The 21,543-nt window shown below is 42.3% G+C and overlaps 1 protein-coding gene across 2 annotated transcripts in view; it reads left to right on the top strand.

Annotated features, from left to right (window-relative positions):
• Positions 1–21,543, top strand: part of Htt (huntingtin) — a 149,447-nt gene that overhangs the window by 26,518 nt on the left and 101,386 nt on the right. For both annotated transcript variants that reach the window (XM_004624601.2, XM_023700011.1), the window contains exons 3-6: positions 11,690–11,810; positions 14,946–15,005; positions 16,074–16,153; positions 17,505–17,643. In XM_004624601.2, coding sequence (XP_004624658.1) covers positions 11,690–11,810; positions 14,946–15,005; positions 16,074–16,153; positions 17,505–17,643 — 400 coding nt within the window. The remainder of the gene's footprint in view (positions 1–11,689; positions 11,811–14,945; positions 15,006–16,073; positions 16,154–17,504; positions 17,644–21,543) is intronic.

Below are 21,543 nucleotides of genomic sequence, written 5' to 3'. Positions count from 1 at the left end.
GAGAACTCTTTCCTTTTCAATTTCATTGAAGAGTTTGAGGAGTGTAGGGATTATATCTTCTGTGAATTTCTTATAGAATTCAGCTGTGAATCCATCAAGACCTGGACTTTTCTTTGTCGGCAGGCTCTTTATTACATTTCGTATTTCATTGGCAGTTACTGGGTTATTGAGAGTTGTTATATCTTCTTGATTCACTTTTGGTAATTTGTACCTTTCTAGGAATCTGTCTATTTCATCTGTGGCTTCTGTTCTGTGAGAGTAAAGATTCTCAAAATAGCTATTGATAATCTTCTGAATTTCTACTCGGTTTGTAGTAGTTACACCCTTTTCATTACTTATTGCTTGTATTTGAATTTTTTCTTTCCTTTTTTTTGATGAGGTTAGCTAGAGGCTTATCAATTTTATTTAATCTTTCAAAGAACCAGCTTTTTGATTGGTTAATTCTTTGAACTGTTTTCTTCATCTCAATTGAATTAATTTCTGCTCTAATCTTTATGATTTCTTCCCATCTTTGGGCTCTGGGTTTGGTTTGCTCTTCCTTTTTTAGATGTCAGAGGTGCAGCATTAGGGTGTTTATTTGTTCCTGTTCCGTTTTCCTAATGTGTGAGTTCACAGCTATGAATTTCCCTCTGAGAACTGCTTTCATTGCATCCCATAAATTCCAGTAAGTTGTGGATGAATTTTCATTGAATTGTAGATATTGTTGAATTTCTTGTTTAATTTCATCTGTAACCTATTGATTGCTGAGTAGGGTGTTACTTAATTTCCATGTATTTAGGGTTTTTTTCTGGTTTCTTTTGTCGTTTATTTCCAGTTTCATTGCACTGTGGTCGGATAGTATGCATGGGATAATTTCTGTTTTCTTGCATCTACTTAAACATGACCTATGTACTAGTATGTGGTGTTTTAGAAAATGACCCATGTGCAGCTGAAAAAAATGTGTATTCTGCTGTGGTTGGGTGGAACACTCCGTATATGTCTACCAAGTCCATTTGTTCCAAACTCTGGTTCCGTTCTGCTACTTCTTTGCTAATTTTTTGTCTGGTCGATCTCTCTTTTTGGGATAAGGGGGTGTTAAGGTCTCCTGTTAAGATTGTTGTATTGGGGGCCAGGGAGAAGGCTCAGTAGAATAAGCTCTTGCCTGGCAAGCACAAGGACCTGAGTTCAATCCCTGGTTCTGCAAAAAAAAAAAAAAAAAAGATTGTTGTGTTGGATATTAGATTTTTCATGTCTATTAAGGTTTGTCTTATATAGCACATGGGTGCTCCCATGTTTGGTGCATACATATTTATGAGTGTTATTTCTTCCTCTTGAATTTTTCCCCTAACTAGTATATAGTGGCCTTTATTTCATTTGATCATTCTTGGTTTGAGGTTGAGATTGTCTGAGAGCAAGATTGCTACCCCTGCTTTTTTCTTAAGTGCTGGGGCATGTATTGTTTTCCATCCTTTGACTTTCAGCCTGTGAGTTTCTTTATGTGTTGTGTGTTTCTTGTATACAACATATTGTTGTGTTTTGTTTTCTAATCCACTGTGCCAATCTATTTCTCTTAATTGGTGAGTTGAGGGGCTGGCGAGATGGCTCAGTGGTCTAAAGCACCTACATGGAACAAGCTTGGCAAAGCACAGGGACCACGGTTCGATCCCCCAGCACCACATGCCAGCCAGCCCCGCTTCCTGGAGGGCTGAGCTGGCCACACACACACAATAAATAAACAAATGTTAAAAAAAAAATTAAAAAAAAAATTGATACTTAATTGGTGAGTTGAGTCCATTTACATTGACGGTTAGAATTGAGATGTGTTGACTTACGATTGACACGTTATTTTTTTTTTTTTAATTTGTTTTTGTCTTTTTTTTTTTTTAATTTAATTTATTTATTTGTGTGTGTGTGGCCAGCTCAGCCCACCAGGGGGGCGGGGCTGGCTGGCATGTGGTGCTGGCAGATTGAACCGTGGTCCCTGTGCTTTGCTAAGCTTGTTCTAAGTAGGTGCTTTAGACCACTGAGCCATCTCACCAGCCCTGACACGTTATTTAAATGCTGTTTTTTAAATCTTTTTTTTTCTCCTGTGTTTGTTTGTCCTATTTAGTGGGTTCCTTCTGTTCTCGTTGTAGAGTTCTGATCATAGTCCCTCTCTAGAACATCTTTCAGTAGTCTGTGTAGGGTTAGCTTTGCCATCATGAAATTCTTTGGTTGTTCTTTGTCATGAAAATATTTCACTTCTCCATCAAACTTGAAAGAGCGTTTTGCAGAGTATAGTAGTCTGGGCTGGAATTTGTTTTCATAGAGGACTTGAAGTACTCTGCTCCGTGCTCTTCTTGCCTTCATGGTTTGTGAAGAGAAGTTGGCCATAATTCTTAGGGGTTTTCCTTTGAATGTGATTTTCTTTTCTCTCGCGGCTTTTAATATAATATTTTTGTGTTGGATTTCTGGGATCTTGACTATTATATGTCTCGGTGTGTTTTTAATTGAGTTGAAGTTATGTGGAGTTCTGTATGCTTCGGTTACGTGAGTATCAGATTGTTTCCTCATATTTGGGAAGTTTTCTGCTATTACTTTTGCCCATATTCTTTTTATATAATTTGTATTGACTCCTTCATTCTCATTGATGACTATTAGTCTCAAATTGTTCATCTTTGTATTGTCTTGCAGGTGATGAATTATTTTTTCCTGCATCCTAGTTGTTTTTTTTTTTTTTTTTTCCCAGAACTGGGGATTGAATTTAGGCCCTTGCACTTGCCAGGAAAGCGCTTATTTTACTGAGCCATCTTCCCGGCCCCAATCCTAGTTGTTTTTAAAAGATTTTTTCTTACCTTTTCACTAGCTGCACCAGCGTCTTCAAGATCTGAAACTATCTTCACTTTCACTCAAACGGTTTTTCAGGCTTGTGATTGAGATTTTAAGTTTTACATCACTTTGACTCTCCTTCATGCGATCTGTTTCTTTCCTGTGTTGCTCATTCAAGGAATCCATCATTTTTTAAATCTCCTTCATGTTTTTATCAATGTCTTTAGAAGCAGTTACTCTTTTACTGCAGAGTTTTTTACAGATTGGGTTTCCTGCATATGTTTCTGTATTTGATTCTTCAGTTCAGGTGTTATGAATTCAGATATTTCTTTTTTCATTTCAGACACTAATTCAGCTTTGAGTTCCTTTAAACCTTTCTGCAGTTGCTTATTTACTTGCGACGCTACTAATTCATATATTTTAGCTAAGCTAATGTCCACTGCATATGTTCTGGGTGGGCATTGTGTTTCCTCCTTATGTTTCTGCATTTGATTCTTAAGTACAGATGCTATGAATTCAGAGTTTCCTTTTTTTTTTTTTTTTGTTCCAGAAATTAATTCTGCTGAGTTCTTCTCTATCTTTCTGCTGTTGTTTATTTACTTCCAACACTATTGCTTCATTTATTTCAGCTGAGCTAGTGTCCTCTGCACTTGTCATGGGTGGGCTTGAGGCCTGAGATTGCATTTTGCTCCTTGTCTTTATCATTTTATATAGCACTGACCTCTGACCTTTGGTGTAGAGCTTTGGTGCAGTTATATCCTTATCACTTAATGAAATTTGGGTACTGACATACCAAATTCTAGTTCATGCAGTTGTGCCTGGCTTGGGTCTGGCTACTGTGCCCAGCTCCTTACTGTTGTTGCCCTTGGAGGTGGACTTGCTGTGCACCTCTGGTAAGATGTTCTGTTCCTGGATTAGCTATGTGGGTTTGACCCTAGTCTCACTGCAGGGACTTTAGCTGCAGGGTTTCACCCCAAGCCTGTTTGCCAGGTCTGGGCTGGGTCTGGAGGGGTATGAGGAGCGGGGGCGAGGGAGCGCACTGGGGCTGTGCTTTGGTTGGTCTGTAGGACTCCCAAGAGCACGGTGGATGTTCTCACTCACAGGATGGGCTGTGCTGGCTCTGGCCAGGCAGGGGAGGTCTGGAGAACGCTGGGAAAGGCCTCTTTCACGCGGCAGGCCTGGGCTTCAAGTGGCCAGTGCAGGACAGAGCAGAAGCTTGCCCCCACATTCGCAGGGCCTGGGGTTGGTCGGATATGGAGCGGGCCCAAGGCGAGGCAGAAGTTCTCACTCAGAGGGCAGGCTGTGCTGGGTCTGGCCAGGAGGAGGAGGTCCAGAGAACGTAGGGAAAGACCTTGTTCATGCAGCGGGCCTGGGCTTAGAGCAGTGGGCCGGTGCAGGACAGAGCAGAAGCTACCCACCTCTCCAGTACTATACTTTTGAATGATCAATAGAAGAAATCAGGGGAGAAATTTTTAGATTTTTAGAATCAAATGAAAATGGAAACAACACATATCAGATTCTGTGGGCTAGGTCTTCGTTACTTTTCTCTCTTTGCTGGGATAAAATACCCAACACCCAGAATTAAGGAAGGAAGCTTTATTTAGCTCACAGTTAGAGGAGGTTTTTTTCCATACTTGACTGGCTCCAAGGCAGAGTGGCACGTGGCAGAGGGCAGCTGTTCATGACAGTGGAAAACAACAAAGAGGAAAGAGAAGAGCAGCAGAGGCTAGCAAGTGTCTCCCTCTTCCTTATGTTGTATGCAGATTACCCACCCCATGGTGGGGCGGGTGTAGCACTCACACTCATAGTCCCCCCCATTGGATTATGAATTATTCACACACTCTAGAAGCCAGCCAGCCCCATGACCACATGAGGCTTTGGGAGGGACACCTAGACACAAACCCATAACAGGAAACAATGACAGAAGTTTATTTATTTTTATTTATTTATTTTTTCGGAACCGGGGATTGAACTCAGGCCCTTGCGCTTGCCAGGGAAGCACTTATTCCACTGAGCCATCTCCCCGGCCCCCAATGACAGAAGTTTAAAAGGGAAGCTTATAGCAGTGTGTTCTTGCATTGGAAAATTAGAGCGATCCTAAATAAATCACTTAATGATATATTTCAGGACCTAGAAAAATAGTAAACTAAACCCAAATCAAGCAGAAAGAAAGCCAGGGTGGAAGTACATGAGATTAAAAGAACAATACAAAAGGTTAAAGAGAGCCCACAAAATGGGAGAAAATCTTTGCTACTCTTTTTTTTATTTGTTTTTGGTGAAACTGGGGATTGAAACTCAGGCACTTGCTTTGCTACTCTTGTGATAGAGGATAAACAACTAAAAAAAAAAAAACAAACAAACAAACAAAAGAAACCCTTAACATCAACCCCCACCCAACAAATCTCAAATAGTTCAATTAACAAATAGGTGAATGAATTCAATAGACACTTCTCAAAAGAAGTACAAATGACCACAGGTGTTTGAAAAATGTTTTAATACATTTAGCCATTGTGAAAATGCAAATCAGAACTGCACTGAGATTCTGCCTCATCCCAGTCTTCATTGCTGATACCGAGAATACAAAAAAAGACTAATACTGGGGGTGTGTGTGTGTGTGTGTGTGTGTGTAGCTCTTCTGTAGTGTTGACACGAGCATAAACTGGTTCACCCGCTATGGAAATCAGTATGGATATTTCTCAAAAAAACCCTAAAAACAAATATTTGACCTAGATGTACCACTTGAGTATATTCCTGAATTAAAGACAGCATATAGTGATACATGCACGTCAGGGCTTAGAATGATGCAGTTCACCTTAGCTATGCTGTGGAAAAAGCCTAGATGTCCATCGCCCTAAGAAAATGTATATATGCACAACAGAATGTTACCCCCAAGGAAGGATGAAGTCATGTATTTGCAGGAAGATGGAAGCAACAGGACAGTACTATTAGCTCTTATAGGAACAATCTAAAAATAAATAAAAGGAGAGATTATTGGGAGCTGACCAGTCTCCCAGTCCCCTGGGTGAGTGTATGGTGAAGGAAAAGATAATAGACAAGGTAATGTGGTTACATGAGTCTGGGAGGGTCAGAGCTCTTTGGGCTGAGACTCCAAGTTCTCTGAACTGGAGCTATTTTTTGAGTCCATATCAGGGGACATGCAAGGAATAGCCAGTGCAAAAGGCATGATAGCAAGACCTTGTGAAAATAGAACAAAGACATTCCAAGTTGGAAAGCTTCACTTAATTTATTACCTTTTTTTTTTTTTTTTTTGGTACTAGAAATCGAACTCAGAACCTTGCGCTTGCCAGCCAGGTGCTGGGCCTGTGAGGTATATCCCAAGCCACCAGTCTTTGCTTAATGAGAGAACTGTTCTACTCTGAGGCTGGCAGTTATTGTCCTGGAATTCTGAGGGAGATTTAGTGTCCTTAGCTTTGGTGTTATCTTGCCTTCAGAGATGTCAGTGTCATAGGTCACTGCAGGCTTCTTCTATGACTGTTGGTCTGGAGATCTCTGTTTCTGCCTGCCATTTGCTGGCTCATCAGGCAAGTCTCTTAGACCTGGACAGATTCAAGTTAATACAGAGAGCCAGTTGATTACTTCCAAAGCCTGCTCAGTGCTGCCTCAATGTGGTGTCCGTCAGAAATGACAGGCAGCTGGAAAAGAGACTTTTAGAGATGGAGAAGGAGGTTGCAGAAATGGGGAAGGAAAGAGAGAAAGCTAACAGGAAAGAAAATAATCAAAGTAGGTTTCATACCTATGTCATTATGCCAGGATGAGTCTTACTGTTGTGTTACTGACATGTGCCAGTTTTTAAAAGTGGTTTGTTTAGAATATTCTCTGTACTTTGCAGGGATTTCAGAGAGTAGAACCGATGTGCATATTTTTTGTAAACTTTTTTTTCATTTAAACTTATAGGTGATGGAATTTTCTGTTGTGTACCCTTAAAAATAGGACTAACCTCTGGGAGGCTGTAGATTCAGTGACATGCAGGTTTTTGTCTTCAGTAGGTTTATTTAAATGGTAGCTTCTGGGCCAGCCAAATAGCTCAGCGGTTTAAAGCACCTGCTAGCAGGTGCAGGGGCCTGGGGGTTCAATCCCCCCCCCATGCTGGCCCTGCCTCCAGGGCACACTGAGATGGTGATTGAGACTGGGCGTGGTGGCATGCGTCTGTAATCCCAGCACTTGGGAGGCTGTAAACAGGAGAATCACTATGAGTCAGATGTAATAGTGAGACCCTGAACACCCTGTAGACCTTTCAGATAGATAAATAAATAAATAAATAAATAAATAAATAAATGGCAGCTTCTGAAGTTTTGTTTTGTTTTGTTTTTGGCAGAACCGGGGTTTGAACTCAGGCCCTTGTACTTGCCAGGCAAGTACTTATTTTGCTGAGCCATTTCCCGGCCCCAAAATGGTAGAAGGGTTTTTTTTTGTTTTGTTTGGAGGCTCGAAATGGCTTTAGGGCATTTCTGGTTTGCAGTGACTGTCTGGGTTGGAACCCCAGAAGCTTGAGCTGGAGGGCTTTGTTTAAACAGGCACTTAAACAACTGAGCTACTGGGCAGGTCCCCTCTGAAGTTTTTAATGTTAGAAGCTGTCTGAAATTTCATAGATACTGCTACTGTCCAGTCTCTGCTTCAGCTCTCATATCTACTGGGTCCTAGATATGGATGAGCATCAGAGTCATCTGAAAAATTTATAATGAACATGACAAGGAGGAGCCTTCATTGTCATTTTTCCTACACCCTTACACTTTCTGTTTGAAGGTGGGGGCTGGGCATGTCCTTGTCATGATACCCTCTTGCAAATGCCTAGGGACTTTTATCTAAGCTACCTGTTACAAATATAGTGTAGCACCTTAAGTTGGCCCAGTAAAAATAAATATTAAATAAACCATAGATTTCTCATGTACTAGTACAAATCAATTTGAAAATAAACATCTAATTTGTAGTAGTAAAAATCCAAGGAATTGACAAGAAATATGTGTAAATTATGTACAGACTGTTGCTAATGTCCTGAGAATTACAGGGCAACTACTTTACTTCCCTGATGGGAAGATTTGCTATCATAAAGTTGAACTTTTCTAAATCCTTAGTTTAAAAATCATCTTAATTAAAATGGTAGTTTTGGGGCCGGGGAGATGGCTCAGTGGAATAAGTGCTTCCCTGGCAAGCACAGGGGCCTGAGTTCAATCCCCAGTTCCTCAAAAAATAAAATAAAATAAAATGGTAATTTTGAGTTTGTTCATCTGCTAGAACAAATACATATCTGATTCAGAGAAAATCTTGAGCTCACTGATAATATGGTAAGACCTGGTATATGTTACAGTAAAATGTAACATGTTAGGTCATATGTATATCTGTGTATGAATTTATGGTGAAGATAACATGATACATTTCCCTACTGAATATTTTGGGAAAATATTCATCTGCCTCATATTTTAAACACACATAAGTACCTAGATGTGAAAAAGTGAAGCCAATCCTACAAAAAGAGAATTTAATCTTAGAGTTAAGGCTAAATAGAGGAAAAGTTATTTTGACTAGAATATAGTTTAAAATGTTAAAGTCCATCTCAGACAAAATAAAAACATAAGATAAACTTGGGAACATATTAATAACATGTAAATCAAAAGTTTTAATAGCTAGGGGCTAGGGAGATAGCTCAGCAGTCTAAGTGCCTGCCAGGGAAGTGCAAGGACCTGGGTTTAATCCCCAGTACCACATGCTGTGTGGGCCCCACACTGTGCCATTCATTGAAACCCAGAGTGGTGGGGCACACCTGTAATCCCACTGCTGGGTAGGCTGAGAAAGGAGGATCACTCAAACTCGAGCTGCATAGTGAGACCCTGTACAAAATACATAAATAAAGATGGAAAAAATAACAACAAAAAACAGCAGACTAAAGCACCTGCTTAGGCAGAGCACAGGAACCGGGCTTGGATCCCTGATACCACAAGTCATGCCAGCCCCTCCCTTGCTGAGACATTGGGACTAGGTGTGGTGGCATGTGCCTATAATCCCAGGGTTTTGGGAGGCTGAAAACAGGAGAATCACTACGAGTCCGAGCTGCTGCATAGTGAGACCCTGTACTAAATATATAAAGTTTTAATAGCCTGTAGCAATTAGAAATCATTAAGAAAAGAGCTATCACTCTAACAGGTAAAATAGGCAAAGAACACGAGTAGGTAGTCTGGAGAGGATCTGATTAGACCAGAAGTGGTACTTTGTCTCAAAAAAGAAAAGAAAAGCCAGTCACCAGAATAGCTGCTACTAAGTCATGTTTCCTCTGGGAGAATTGAAACCTTATTCCCCAGAGTAATGGATTTTTTTAAAAAATATTTTATTTTTTTTATTTTTTTAAACTGGGGATTGAACTCAAGTGCTTGTGCTTGTGAGGCAAGCGCTTACAGAGTAGTGGTATTTGAATGTGGGGACCCTGGCCCAGGAATTACCGATGGTCAAAATAGTAAGTAAAATCATGCAAGGTACAGTAATTGTACTGTGTGTTCTGGAAGCTAGAGAAAGAAATAAATAAATTTGACATAGACAAGATATAAGAAAAGCTGGTACTGGACTAATGTATGGATGACAGCAGGTCTCTGAGACCCTTTCCTGCCTGAAGTTAGAGGAGTACCCTCTGTAAGGGAGGGAGAGGGAAACCCAGGAAACTCTGGGCTTCAGTGGTGAATACTAGGTGTACATAAGCAGAAGTGCTGTGTAGGACAAGTAACCATTACCTAAAGTAATGTATGTATGTATGTATGTATGTATGTATGTATTTTAAGGAAGAAAAGGTTCAGTTAGCTCCTAGTTTGGAGGCTTTGATCTATACTCAGCTGGCTCTAAGGCCAGGTGGCACATGGCAGAGTTCAAGGTGTAAAACAGCAAGAGCAAAAAGGGAGGAGCAGTAGCCTCTGAACGTATTTTGAAAAGTATTTCAGGCAGATGGAAAACTGATGCCAGTTGGAGATACATGTCTACATGAAAGTTAAAGAACAGTGGAAATGGTGACTAAACTGTAAATATATGGTCTATATAAACACCTCCCCCTTAATTTTAATTTCTCTAAGGAGGCTACATTTTCAAGGACATAATTTAGGTTTTCAAAGATCAGTTTGTTTAAAACAAAAATATATTTTTGGAATATATAATATGTAGGTAAAATGTACGATGAGGAACAGAAATCAAAGTATACTTATAAGAATGCTTCTCTACCCCACGAAAAGTGGTAGTCAGCCTTGATCCCTAGATCCTGTGTTACCTGATAGGGAAGGAGCTCTTGCTGGTGTTCTTAGATTAAGGATTTGGGAATGGGAAGACTACATGGGATTCCCCAAGGGGGCCGTAGATGAAGTCATGCAGAGCCTGTGAGACGCTGGAGCTGGGAGATGGTTGGAGGTAGGAGTAAGTGGTGCAAGCCACAGAGCGTGGGCTGCAGCCCCAGCGGGGGAGGCAAGCAGTGCTCCTTCCTGGAGCCCATGGGGGGCGCACAGCCCTTGCTGCGCCTCGAGTGCTGCTCCGGGGTCCTGATCTGGGGCTGGCCTCCAGGACTGAAAGGATACGTTTTTATTGCAAGACACTCAGGTTGTGTTTTAAACAAACTCAGTTTGCTGTAATTTGTTAGAGTGGCCATAGGAAACTTCTTTCTTATTGGTGAAGTAGTATATTTACTTAGGTATACTGTGATAAAGTTATATACTATGAACAGTAAAGCAGCTACTAAAAGTGCAAGGAAAATTTATTGCTTATAAACCAAGAAAAGGGAAATAAAACAGTATCATAAAAATAATCCAGAATAAGCCAGAACTAGGGAAAAGGGAAAGAACATAAGAGACAAACAAAAAACGGTCCAATGATAGATCTAAACCAACTTACAGTAATAATGTATTAAATGTGAAAGGCAAAGATTTTTCAGGTTCAGCTAAGTCATGCCCAGTCAGTGTATGTAGCCCACATGAAGCTCGTTTTAGGTAGAAATGCATAAATAAGCTGAAAGTTAAAGCATAGAAGGAGGATCACACTGTAGCTGTCAGGCGGAAGCTGGAGTGGCTGTACTAATCGCAGACAAAGTGGATCTCATAGCCAAGGGTGCTACCTGAGATAGAATGGCTGTTTCCTAATGAAGGGACTCAGTTTTCAAGTGGGTATAATAATCCCAAGTGTTTATGTCCCAACTGCAGAGCTTGAAAAATATTTGAAGAACTACATGTACTAATTCCCCACGATGAATGCATGTGTGAACACATACTGTGAGTGTGCAGAGTCAGCAGTGAAATACTGTGCTTTGGATCGTATTGAGAGCACGGGTAGGAAGGAGCACAGGAGCTGCAGTGTCAGACTGGTTTTTAAAGCTCTGAAGTCTTTTCTCAAGAGCTAGCTTGGATTTAAACAGCAGTCTTGTTAAAGTTGTTAAGTTAAAAGTGTGAAAAAGGAGATTTGTTTTGCAAATCTAATATCTTTGTTCCCTATTTTAGAATAGTTTTAAATTTATAGAAAACCTCTGAAAGTATAAAAAGTTGACCTATATCCCATGTCATTACCCCTATTAAGTAGTGTCTTACATTACTGTGGTCCATTTTTCATAATTAATGAATTAGTATTAACTATTAACTAAAATTGAGCTTTATTTAGAACATTTTTTTGAGACAGATTTCACCATATAGTTCGAACTGGGCTTGACCTGTGTTGCCGAGGCTGGTCTTGAACTTGTGGCAATTCTCCAGCCTCAGCCTCCTGAGTGTTGGGATTACAGATGTGCACCATCACAGCCGGATAGATTTCTTTCATTTTTACCAAGGTCCTTTGTTTCAGAATATCATCCAGGATACTGTACACCTCATTAGTTTCTTGTCATGTCTCCTCAGGCTTTTGTGAGTGGTGACAGTGTTCTGTTCTTTCTTAGAAATTCTCCAGAATTTCAGAAGCTCCTGGGCATCGCCATGGAACTTTTCCTGCTGTGCAGTGATGACGCAGAGTCAGATGTCAGGATGGTGGCTGACGAATGCCTCAACAAAGTTATCAAAGTAAGAACCTGTGGGCACTGCCCACTTCTGAGTTTTTGTCTTTGCAAATGGGGTGGAGCTGACTCCAGCCTGCGTTCTTGTATTTGGAGTGGCATGGCTGGAGGCTGCCTGCAGCCCTCCATCTCAGGTGTGTAATTAGACACCCAGGTACCAGCCAGTGGGAAGGAGCTGTTTCCCTGGTGACTACAGTGTGGGAGTCAGAGAGGAGCTCTGAGGTGGCCGCTGGCTGCTCCCAGGAGAAGTGTACTGCTCTGTTGGGCAGTCTGGCAAGCCCCAGAGCCTTGGAAATGAGTAGAGTGGGAGTGAAGCCTGGCTTTGGTGTCTAGAGTGCTCTCCTCCTGTCTCTTTCCCCTGTCCTTTGGGAAAAGGGTCAGGCATTTCTGCTTGCAAGTAAAGGTATGGCTTCTCAAGTGACTGGGTTAGCTGGAAGCAGTATGACAAGAGTTAGGGCAAGGAGAGCCCAGCACAAGGTGACGAAGGCAGGATAGCACTGTCACTGGGTAGCTGCGCTGGGAGAGAGAGGGCAGAGCACCGGGCTCATTCTGTCCTCATGTCTCTTCAGTCTGCTCCTCACCATGGCTCTTATCTGCTGTTCCTTTTTTTCTGTTTTCCCCTGCTGCTGAAGATTAAAGTCCTTCTTCCACGCACTGATTCTTAATGTGTTGCAGAACTTTCCTTGTTTTTATCGTTCTGCCCTTGTCTTGTGTGAGTGCCTGTTCTGGCCCACTGATTTGGTTGCACCTTGAGTTTGTGAATTTGCCTTTTGAATTGAGCCCAGAATCATATGTTGCTCCTCTGTAGGCCGATGGGCACTGATGAAGGCTCTGTGGTCTAGTTCCTGACACTTTCTCTAAAACCTGCTTCTTGTTGATAGTTAAGAAGAAGTTAGATTTCTTGTTCTCCTCTCTGCAGGGATCCTTGTTTATCCGACCTTTGAAGTGTTTCCTTTTTTTCCCTTACTACTGTACTTCCAGTCCCAGCCCTGAAATTTAGATAAGGCTTTGAGAAAAGGCATCATTTTATCCTTTCCTTGAAGGTTGTCTTCGTAGTTATACTCACTTGTTTGGGTGAACCAAGAATTCCAGCCCCTAAGGGTTAGATTGACTATTTCACTTCCCCATTAGTCTTAGGACAGAGCTGTCCTATGGTCTCTTGCCGAAGCATTGTTTTGCAGAGTGTCAGATCTTACTTAGGCCAAGCAGTCCTTGGCCTAAGGGTCCAACCTCCTCATGAAGAGAGTCACCCTGTTGCTCCTGTGACTGAGGAAATCATTTCTTTATTGCTGGGACAGAGAAACTGGTATATATAATTTAAAGGAGAAAAAGGATGTAATGGCTCACAGTTAAACAGGGCTCTGCCCATGGTCAGCTGGTTCCCAGGCAGAGCTCCCTGGTGGAAGGATGTGGTGGAGCAAAGCTGTTTAGTTCCCAGTGGCCACAGAGCAACCAGAGAGGAAAGTGCCCCCAAGGTCACATCTGCCTATCCCACCCAGACACACCTAGAAGTGTTTCTTAATTCAGCCAAGTTGCCAATCCCAATTAAAGGTTATAAGAATCATTGATAATAAAAAAAAAAAATCATTGATAAGCAAAATGAATAGAGATCTGTACTTGTCACCTGAACACATTTGGAAATGTACTAAATTTCTGTGAGACTCAATTTTCTTAAAGACTATGAAATGGGACCATTTTGTTGTGCATATATGTTTGTGTGGGCATTGCCACATCCTAGGTCCTCAGGGAGTAAGAAATGTTGGTAATACAGTTTGTATCTTCTTGCTTAGTGAGAGGAAGGGGGCCGGTGTGAGTGCACTAGCTGCTTTCTGTTTTCTGTTACATGTGTTCAAAGAGTTCTGTTGTGCAGGGGATCTTTCCTGCCTGCCTGACAGATAGCCTCGGGACCACTGTATTTCCAGGGGTCAGCACTTCTCTAGCCCCAGTGTGCTGCTCCCTCTACCCTCTCCGGGGCACTCATCATGCCTTCCCTGCAACTGAACTTTGTGCCCGTGCTTGCCTGCTGCCTCCCATGGTAGCTTGATGGTAGCTTGATGGCACCTGCTCATTGTGCCTGGAGCACTGATGACTGCTACACAGAGTCATCCCACAGTGTGTTTGCAGATAGCCTGTTTCACTTCTCCCTGCTTCTCCAGTCCTGGATACTCTTGCTTTTTTTTATTTGCACTGGTAGGACCAGACTGGGCTTTCTCTGGTATTTCAGTCCTTCCTCCTTCCCTCCCTTGTGGATCAAACCCAAGGCCTCAAGCATGGTTAAGCCTACACTTTTCCATTGATCCACACCCCAGCCTGACACGGAGGTCAGCATGGATTGCCTTGTGCATGCCAAATGAGGGGTGAGGAGAGACAGATGGAGCAGTGAGACCCTAGACCCTCTGATACTGATCATTTTGCATTTGAAGCCTTCCTTCCCCAGACTTTCCCAGGATTGCTGGCCAGTGGTTGGCAATGTTTGGAGACCAGACACTATGGCTGTAGGTTGCAGCGGTTAGCCCAGGTTCTCTTGCTGTCCCTCTCTCTGCTTTGCTGTTTCCTCTATTTCTAGGCTACAAAAGCAAAAATGCCAACTTCTCATAGTATACATGTGAACCTCTCTTTTTTTTTCTCTTCCACTTATAGTTGGCATAAGGATGTTTGCTGTGCTCAGATTTGTGCCTCCTAAAGCTGTTGTCAGGTTCAGTGGTGGGGAGTAGTATCAGGGTGAGGCTAGGTTTGTCCTCCTAGTGGCAGTGGAACGGCAGGCTGGGATTTGAGTGCTCCCTCATCCTTGGCTGTGCGGTCTTCTCATGGGTCTACTCAGCTGGAGTCATCTGGGGACCTTAGTGAAGATGGGAGATTTTCTAGGAGAGCTTTAGAGTTAATTTTAATTTTGATGTTATATAGCATTTGCCATGAAAGGTAAATTCTTTGTCCTTCATTGTTTTCTTCAGGAGAGCAATCTCTAGTGTGTTCAGTAACTTCTGCGCACATTTATTTGCCTTTCTATTAATGAACAGTTGCCTAACTTAGTTGCAGTTATGTTTTAATTTGCCTCAAATTGAAATTTTGGTTGCTTTTAATTTTCTTCAGGACCCTGAAAAGAATATATTGTCCCTAAACAAATGTCTTGCCTTCCCTGTAGGCGTTGATGGATTCCAACCTTCCAAGGCTCCAGTTAGAGCTCTACAAGGAAATCAAGAAGGTGAGCCTTCACTTTCCATTGCATTGGAGTGAGCGGTAGTGAGCGGTATGTGTGAGACGGTGTCTCTTAGTTACAAAGTGGAACTGTGAGAAGGAAGTGCTGTTTGGTAATGTGAACCTAACTGATTTCCTTCCTCCAAGAGGCTTTCGTTAGGTAAGATTGAAGTTTAAAAGGGCAACTTAAGTTTTTATAACTTTATAATTGAAACTCACCAGCCCTTTAAAATCTCTGAAAGTAGTTCCCAGATGTTTTATATATTTAACTGGCTTTTTCACTAAAAGCAGAAAATAAGAGTAAGAAAATATTTTTAAAAATAGGAATAAACAGTTACATATTTTTACACAGAAATTTAGAAGTCTAACCATATACAGCATTGTAGCAGGACAGTTCTGTGACTTTTTTTTTTCTTGTCTCTTGCTTTCATTATCCTTTTTTTTTTTTTAAACAAACATTTACTTGAGAGACAGTACTATATTGGAATATTTTGCTGAATTCACGCACCTACCCTTCTCTGACAAAACTGAACAAAAAAAGGGGATACAAATGAACGACCATTTTGTGTCTATATATTCAAAATTGCATAGATATACAGCTGCATTCTCTTAATTCAGTGAATAGGGAGATTTGTTGTAATAGTGTTTGTGGACAGGATATCATGTCTGCATCTTGTACAATGAATAACCACTAAGACAACAGTTATGCAATGTATTAATTATTAAAACTGTGCTAGTAATTGTTTTTGAAACTGTCTCATTGCTATTTGTTTCTCTTTTTAATAATTTTAAAATTATTAAAAAAAAGAAAACCAAACCAAAACAAAAAAACAAACAAGCAAAAACCCAAGCCAAAGCACCAGATTCCCCTTGACTAATTTCTATGAAGGTAAGTAGCAGACATTCATAGGTTTACACACTGAGATTCCCATCAGTTAATGATATTTATGTTCAATAAAATACACAAATTGCAAGTGTAAAACAATACAAAACAGAGACTCTCTTATTCTTGTGAAACCTCTTGGCGATGACCACGCGTGCTCTTAACGGGACACTGCTGATTTCCCTCCCTCAGAATGGCGCCCCTCGAAGTCTGCGTGCTGCCCTGTGGAGGTTTGCTGAGCTGGCTCACCTGGTGCGGCCTCAGAAGTGCAGGTAAGTTGTCCCTCTGGGCTGTTTCATTGTTAAATTTGCTGGCCACTTCTGGTGAGCCTTTCCCTCTCAGCTCGTGTCCCTTCTTCAGTCTTCCCATCCTTCTGCCTGATGTCAGCTGCCTCTGCCCCTCCACACGTGCACTTAACATTGTCTGCTTATGTTTTCTTTCTAGTGCTTGCCCTATCAGGTATTCTCGTACACTTCATTAGTGTGCTTGTTTGTCTTTTGTCCCATCATCCTGCGAGAGACTTATGGGATGTGGATCCCAGAGCAGCAGGAGCCTTGGGGTCTTACTCTTTGCTGCAGCCCCAACGGATGAGTAGTTTTATTACCACCAGTTATAGGAATTATAGGAAAACAGGCATTTATTATATTGGTTGAAAAGATGAATGCTGAACTATGCATAAAGTTTTGAGTATTTGAAACAGATCATAGTGGATTTAAAAATTAATGTGGGACTGTAGTTTTCACCTGCTTGTTCCTTCTCTCCAACCAGCACAGTATGCCCATCTCCCAGAGACCCTCAGCTCTCTCCCTGAGTGAGAAGCAGGTAGATAGAGGGGCTTAACCCCTCACTTTTCACGCGTGATGATGTATCCCACTGAGGTCGAGTTCAAATAGTGTCTTTTATGGTTGTAGGGATACAACCACTAAGGAAATTTCTTTTTATAAACTCTTTCTTTCCTTTTACTATTTTTATATTTATTCATGAATGTACATGTTGAGAGTTGAACACAGGGCCTCAGTTACTTTCCCAACCCAGCTATCCTTATTTTGAAAAATTTGTTGGATTCCTGAAGCAACACAGCCCAAGTTTACCCCATAACAGCTGAAGTGACCTTATGTAACACAATTGTCTTGACATTCTGTTACTTAGCATCTCTTATTCATTCCCTGGTGGAATTCAGATGCAGTCCAGGCCCTTCACTCAGGCCCCCTGGCCTTGTCACTGCAGACACAGTGGGTTTCTCAAACAAGTCTGGTGTCTCTTCCTCCAGTGGCTGGCACACACTTCCCTTGAAATCTCACCCAAAAAGCCCCTCCTTTGAGAGGTCTCTGGCCTCTCTGTCTCATGTATTCACAGCTGGCTCTGGGCTTTGTGTCAGGAAGTCATCTGTGACTGGGAGGGGTACTGAACAGTTGAACTCATCTGTGTCTAGTCCTCCTGGTCTTTTAACTGAGCACTGTCATTCTGCTTTCAGGGCTGTCATACCTTTGCACCTGGCTTTCCCCTCTGAGCAAGCCATTGCTTATATGCTTGCTAGAGGGCCTGCAAAATGCAAGTGTTCTTTTGCACATGGGCCTTACCTGGTGAACCTTCTGCCATTAACAAGTGTTCTTTTGTACATAGGCCTTACCTGGTGAACCTTCTGCCATGCCTGACTCGAACAAGTAAGAGACCTGAGGAATCTGTCCAGGAGACCTTGGCTGCAGCTGTTCCCAAAATTATGGCTTCTTTCGGCAACTTTGCAAATGACAATGAAATTAAGGTATGATTGTTGTCTCTGGTCACAGCTGTGCATGAGTCTCAAGGGCTGCAGTCCCTTGAGAGTGCTTTTGACGGTGTTGTTTTGTAATTTAGACCCCCATCATCTGTATCTCTTTTCTTTTTTTTTTTTTTTTTTTTGTGGAACCGGGGATTGAACTCAGGCCCTTGTGCTTATTACCAGGGAAGCGCTTATTCTACTGAGCCATCTCCCCGGCCCCATTCTCTCTCTTTTTTTTTTTCTTTTAAGAACTGTGAATTTTTATTTTTTTTTTTTTCCAGAACCGGGGATTGAACTCAGGTCCTTGCGCTTGCCAGGGAAGCACTTATTCCACTGAGCCATCTCCCCGGCCCCAAAATGGAATAAGGATTTTTTGTTGTTGTTGTTCCTCGAATGCCTTCAGGGCGCTTTTGGCCAGCGGGAGAGTTGTGAGGTTTGAACTCCAGCAACCTGAGGCTGACAGCTTTGTGGAAGCAGCCACTTAAAGGACTGAGCTAGGGCCAGGCCCCCCATCTGTATCTCTTGAGCAGTTTTTTTCCAGTTCTGCCTTCCTGTCACTGGGAAATGAGTTCAGTAGTGAATGGTTTACAGATTCTGATTCAGACGGTACTGTTCTAGAGCAGATTGTCTTTGGTGTATGGGACTGGCCCTTTCACATAGCTGAGAAGGGAACCTCAGGTAGGAGAGCTCATGGGGGGCCAGCCAAAGAGCTTAGCAGATTAAAACACCTGCAAGCAGGCACAGGGGCCAGGGGTTCAATCCCTGGGCCTACCATGTCAGCCCTGTTCCTCCCCATCCCAGGTGTGCTGAGTCGGCGATTGAGACTGGGTGTGGTAGTGCCTGCCTGTAATTCCAGCTCTTGGGAGGCTGTAAACAGGTGGATCACTACAGTCTGATCTAGTACTGAGACCCTGAACACCCTATAGACCCTTCCCTAAAATACGAAAAACGAAACAAACAAAAAAACCCTACAAAGACAATATGCAGAGTGTCTCCAACTAGAAATGATCAATGAATTCAAACAGCAGGGAAGTGAGGCAATGGCAATTATGGTATGTAAAAAAGGCGGTTGCTTAAGTGTTTTGCCCTGGGAGTGTTTGTAAAACATTTGTTCATATTGTTTTGACTACCCTTATGTTTTTACTGAAGGCCAATAAATGTAGAGTTGTTTTTATTAAAAAAGACAATATGCAATTAATTATTATAACTGTCCTACAAATTGGCCTTGAACTGGTGATCTTTTGTCTCAGTCTCATGAGTAGCTGAGATTATGGGCATGTGTCACTGCATCTGGTGAAAGATGGGGTTTTTTTTGGTGGTGTGGGGGATTGAACCCAAAGTCTCTGAACTGAGCTGTATCCCCAGCCCTCTTTAAAATTTTGAGATAGAGTCTTGCTAGCCTCTAAGTTGCCCAGGCTAGTCTTGGACTTGTGATTCCCCTGCAAATGGTTTTTTGTAGTTTTAGTTCTGGTCATTACTGTTTTGTTTTGTTTTGTTTTTTGTATAGAGTAGCCACTAATTATCCTTTCAGAACTTTTGGTATTTCTTCCCTTTTGTGTTTATATTTATTGGCTTCTCTGTCCTTTTCTGTTTATTCACATTTATTATTGTAAAATGTAGGAGCATTATAAACAAAGATAGTAACCTTTTTCCGTTTCTCCTGATCCTTATCTCATGGGCATTCACAACTCTTAATATTTCACATTTCTGAAGAACATGCTTAGACTCCTATTTTGGACTTCTGTATTTTAGACATTTTACAGTAGAAAAGATGGATCTAGCTTTAACCTTTCTTCATCTTTTCACTGTAGCTATACCAGCGTTCAGTGTACACTATCTTGCCTCAGCCTCTGGAGTTTAAGTTTACGCGTGTGTGCCAGCATGGCTGCTCATGTGTGTATTACTCCGTGCAAGTCACACTAGTTATATAGAAACATGTTCCTTTGCACAACTTTTCGTTATCCTACAGTTAATAATTGCCTTTTTCCCAACTTACTTGCCCTGGTGGTTATGTTTTCTCAGCCTTTCCAGCAGATCCGCGTGATGCGTCTCTCTACCGTTGTCCACATGACAGACCCTTCCCTCAGCGGAGTCCTCCAGCCTAGAGTCCCCAGCTCTACCCCTTTGGCTGGGCTGCTCTTGCATCTGTTACCTAGGTGGCCCCAGGGCTGTTGCCGTCTTCCAGGCCTCCTTGGCCGCTTGCTGTGGATGCTGAGGTCCTGCAGGCCGTGTCTCCTTCTCATGGAGCAGTCTTGTTGCTTCCTGAATGGTTGATAAATTGAGGTTTTGGTATTCCTCGGAATACCTTTATTTTTTCTGTTGCTTTGACGGTTGTAGTATTTTGGGCTGAGAATCAGTTTTCCTTGAGAATGAGAACCCTGTGCCCTGTTGTGTAGGCTTCAGCCTGGTGGTGGGGAAGGCGTATGACCTGATGCTTTAACTTTTGTACTGGGTCTTGGTAGCTCTTAATTTGGAAATGTATATTTCCATTCTTGGTGTTTTCTCATATTTTTTTTTTCTAAATTCTTTGCTTTCCGTGCTTTTTTAAATTAGATGTTGGTCCTCCTGGATTGATTGCACATTACTATCTTTTTTTCTGGTAGTACGGTGGATTAGACTCAAGGGTGCGCTACCACTATGCTTCACCCTAGCTGTTTTTAATTTTTGAGACATGATCTCACCAAGTTGCCCAGGCTGGCCCTGAACTTGGGATCCTCCTGCCTCATTCTCGCAAGTAGCTGGGGTTACAAGCATGAGCTACTGTATGCAGCTTTTATTTCCTACTGTGCAGTTTTTTATCTACTGTTGTTTCAAGTTCCTGGGAGTGCACAGTGCTCCTCTTCTGTGTCCTTCTGCTTCATGCGTATGTGGCCCCTTCCTGAGTGTACTGTGACAGTTCGTGTGATGGCTTCTTCTAACTTTGTCTGTGCAATCTGGCCTCCTTGCTCTGTGTTCTCTGCTCTTTGTCCCTGCTGGGGACTGTGCATGTGAACTTAGACGCTAGGGAGCTTCTTGGAGTAGCCTGCAGTAGGGCTGTGCTTGGTGGGCTCTCTCAGTTCGTGGATGGGGTCTGCTTTCCCACTGTTAGACCTTTAGGTGTCTGCTGTAGATGTAGATCTTTTCCGCTTGGAGCAGTCATAAGCCCTAGGGGAAAATTCCTTACTCTTCTACTTGGAGGCAATAACTGGTACTGTGCTTATCCTGGGACCTTAGATTGGCAGGGGCTCCCAGCCAGGCTGGTCAGGAGGCTTGTCCTGCTCCCATTATTGTCTCCTGCCTGCTCTTGGCTGTGTGAACTCCTAGAGATTATCCTTCCTTGTCTTAACAGGTGGCAGGGTAGGAGAACTGCTGCTTGTGCTGCTCCGACCAATTGCCTGGGGCTGGGATAGGGCCCTGTGCAGCAGTGGTGTACCCCCACTGTCCTCCACTTTCACGCACATTTGTTGCCTCAGGAGCTTGGCCTCACTTGGTCCTATGACTTGAATGTGCTTAATTTTTCTGGAGACTTCATACCTTCCGCCTAGCTCCAGCAAGGAGCTGGGTTTGACCGTCTTCCTGTGGGCTGGGTCAGTCAGTGACCAATTCTTCCTTTCTACCTTCCTTTCTGTGGTCTGCTGGTGTCCTTGCCCTGTTCTTTGTGTCCTCTTAGCTGTATGCTTTCACAAGCCTCTTTGCTTGATTCTTGTGGGGTTTCTAGGTAGCAGAGGTTCAGGTTGGATCAGATGTCTCCTAACATGTGGCGCTGTTCTGTCTTCAGGATTACCCATCAAATATTCAGATCCCTGGTTTATTGCTTGATTTTTTCCCCCTGAGGAGGGCTTCTGTCTTCTAGGTCCACAGAGAGCCTATTTTTCAATTCTCTGTGTGTAAAACTGTCTAGTAGGTATTATTATTATTATTATT

Source organism: Octodon degus, unplaced genomic scaffold, assembly GCF_000260255.1.
Source record: "Octodon degus isolate 3935 unplaced genomic scaffold, OctDeg1.0 scaffold00006, whole genome shotgun sequence".
NCBI classification, from domain to species: Eukaryota; Metazoa; Chordata; class Mammalia; order Rodentia; family Octodontidae; genus Octodon; species Octodon degus.
This window is presented reverse-complemented; position numbering and strand designations above follow the sequence as displayed.